General features: G+C 57.1%; 1 protein-coding gene across 1 annotated transcript in view; it reads left to right on the top strand.

Annotated features, from left to right (window-relative positions):
• Positions 1–1,044: 1,044 nt before the first annotated feature.
• The window catches only part of ST6GALNAC6 (ST6 N-acetylgalactosaminide alpha-2,6-sialyltransferase 6), an 18,722-nt gene continuing 17,044 nt past the window's right edge, over positions 1,045–2,722 (top strand). The window contains exons 1-2 of the mRNA XM_007471745.1: positions 1,045–1,182; positions 2,335–2,389. Of these exons, the coding sequence (XP_007471807.1) occupies positions 2,364–2,389 (26 nt within the window). The 5' untranslated portion in view covers positions 1,045–1,182; positions 2,335–2,363. The remainder of the gene's footprint in view (positions 1,183–2,334; positions 2,390–2,722) is intronic.

The following is a 2,722-nucleotide window of genomic DNA, read 5'->3' as shown; positions in this document are numbered from 1 at the left end:
ACAGGCGGCCTGCTGCCTGCTGTATGCTTAAACAGTGTATTGTGTAGTTTCATTTGTCTTCCAGGACTTGGCTTTTTCACTCCTCGTGTCTGTAAGATTCATCCATGTAATTCCCCCCCACCCCCGCTATATAATATTTCACCATGTGAACGTATCATAATGTAATAAAAAAATTCCATTCTCCTTGATAGTTATATGAGTTGTTTCCAGTTTTGTATTATTTCAAGCATTGCTGCTATGCGCTTTGTTACATACATTTGCAAGAATTTCTCCAGGGTATGTACCTAGGAGAAGAATGCAAAATTTTCCAACTTTGTTTTCCAAAGTGATTATGGAGATGCATTTTAAAAACTTGCTTTCTTCACTTATTACCTATCCTGTAAATATCCTGGACATCTCTTCCTGTCGATGCCTATTGATCTGCATCATTCATTTTAGCGGGGCTGTGTCTTTGTTCATTTAACCAGGTGTCCAGGCTACTTAAGTTATTTTTCACTATCGCATAAACTGATGTAATGAATACCACAATTATTATAAGAAGTAATGTAACATTTTTAATCCTAACAACACCCTGTGAGGTTGTTCTCCCTATTTCCGGGAAGCAGGGGAAGCGTGAGTAACGTGCCAAGGCCGCACAGCTAGCAGACGGCAGGGATGAACTTGAATCCAAGAGTGGATCCCTGAGTTCACCCAGGGTGACTACTACGGGTGCAGGGCTCTGGAGGCCCGAGGTAGGGATGCCCAGGGAGAAACTCGGCTGATTCCAAGCTCAGTGTGCTCTGGGACTCAGTTTCCCCACGCCCGTCGTGGTAACAATAAAGCGAGGTAGAAGTGGGCCTGACCCACACTAAATGTTCTCCGAGAGACTGTTGTTATTGTCGTTGTCACTACAGGCTGCCCAGAGGAGTAAGCGAGGCGCTCGGGTGCCCCGGGCCGGGGCTCGTCCGCCCCTCACCCATCCCCGCCTGCACCGCCCAGGGGCGGGGCCACCCGCGGCCCCCGAAGGCTCCGCCCGCCTCCCAGGCCTGAACCGGAGAGCGGCGAGCGGCGGCGCTAGGACCCGGCGGGCCTGGACTGCGGCGGGGCCTGGGCGGCCAGAGTGGCGCGGACCCTGGCTCTCGGCTCCCGGCGCCATGTGAGGGGGCTCGGGGGTCGCGGGGAGCCGGGCGCTCCCCGGGGGAGGTGAGCTGGCGCCGCGTGGGGGCGGGCAGCGGGAGGGGGGCGCTGCCTGCGCCCCTGGTGGTGGTGGGGCCGTCAGGAGCCGCTGGGGATGGAGATTGATATGGGGGCCCCTGGGGCTCCCCTAGACCCAGTCACTCTTGGCAACCGCGCCTGGAGATCCCGGTCCCCGCGCCCAAGGGCTGTCGCGGTGTTAGCGGGGCCTCCTGCCGCTGACTACCTCATTAGAGCTCGGGGACCCTGCCGCCGTCCTGCCTCCCTTCTCTTCCCAGCTGAGGCTAGAGCTCCGTACCCCCCGGAGTGCTGGAGTTGGGGGGTTCAGCGCAAGCGGGGCGCAGAGGGTGAGTCGTTCCCCTCCTAGGTGCACCCACGGTTTCGGCGCCCCCCATTTGGAATTAGGAGGCCCCTCCCCCCTTCTCCCGGGAGCTCTCCTCCCACGCGGCTCGTGGGGGCGTCCCGAGCCTGCAGGAGGACTCCCCGAGCTGGGAGAAGCAAAGCCCCCAAACAGAGGGCAGGGTGTGGCCCCATAGCCTGAGCTCACGGTTTCAGCCCTCCGGCTCGGCCCACCTTGGGGCTGAGTCCACGATCCTGGCTCAGAGCTCTGGGCTGCTGCCTCCCTAGCCTGAGCAAGTCGCTCCCAACAGTCCTGCTCTCCGGTGCTGGGCCAGGTGCTGGGAACGCACTCAGTGACCTCCGGTCATTTCCAGCCCTGGGGAATCCTTGAGAGAGATCCAGTCAGGCTCAGCCCTGGACTGCTCCCTGGAAACAAGCCTGGAAATAAGGCACCCCAGCAGGCTCTGGACAGCTCTGCAAGGCACTTTGCCTCTCTGAACCTCAGTCTCCTCATCTGTGAAATGGGGATAAGAGCCCCTGCTGTGCAGAATTGCCAGGAAGATTCAGTGAGTGGGTGATGCTTAGCAAGGGCTCCGCATTTATTGATATTAGAGGGAAGTTGCTGGGCCATGCATCAGAGAGCAGGGGAGTGTTTCTCTGGCAAGCTCGTGGAGAGGCAGGCCTTGAACAGTGAATAACCACAAAACTAACAGCTGCTGGCACTGATCAAGCACTTTCAAATCCTGTGCTTCCCTTGCCACATCTGCTTGAATCCTTCTAACAACATTGTGAGTTACCTACTCTTATTATTCCATTTCACAGATGAGGAAACTGAGGCTCAGAGAGGTCACATGGCTTGCCCGAGGCCCCTCAGCCAGTAAGTGGTGGAACCGGGATTCGCACTTGAACATGAGATGCTGTACTGACCATGGTCTTCTCAGAGCAGGATTGTGACGGGCCTGACCAGGGGGACAGTGGTCCTGGCTGAGGGCACTGCTCAGGCAAAGGTGGGAAAGTGGGGGGTGGGCCTGGGAACTGGAGTGCTCTAGAGTGTCTGGAGCTTGGGGCATCCGAAGGAAAGGGTAGTGAGAGGGGAGGCTCAGCTCAGAGAGGCAGCTGGAATGCTAGAGGCGTCAGGGTAGATGGGGACTACCCAGGAATCTGGATGACCTTTGCCTTAATGGGCTATGAGTCTAAAAACAAGCCGCTC

This window comes from Lipotes vexillifer, unplaced genomic scaffold (assembly GCF_000442215.2).
Source record: "Lipotes vexillifer unplaced genomic scaffold, Lipotes_vexillifer_v1.1 scaffold98, whole genome shotgun sequence".
Classification (NCBI taxonomy): Eukaryota; Metazoa; Chordata; class Mammalia; order Artiodactyla; family Lipotidae; genus Lipotes; species Lipotes vexillifer.
This window is presented reverse-complemented; position numbering and strand designations above follow the sequence as displayed.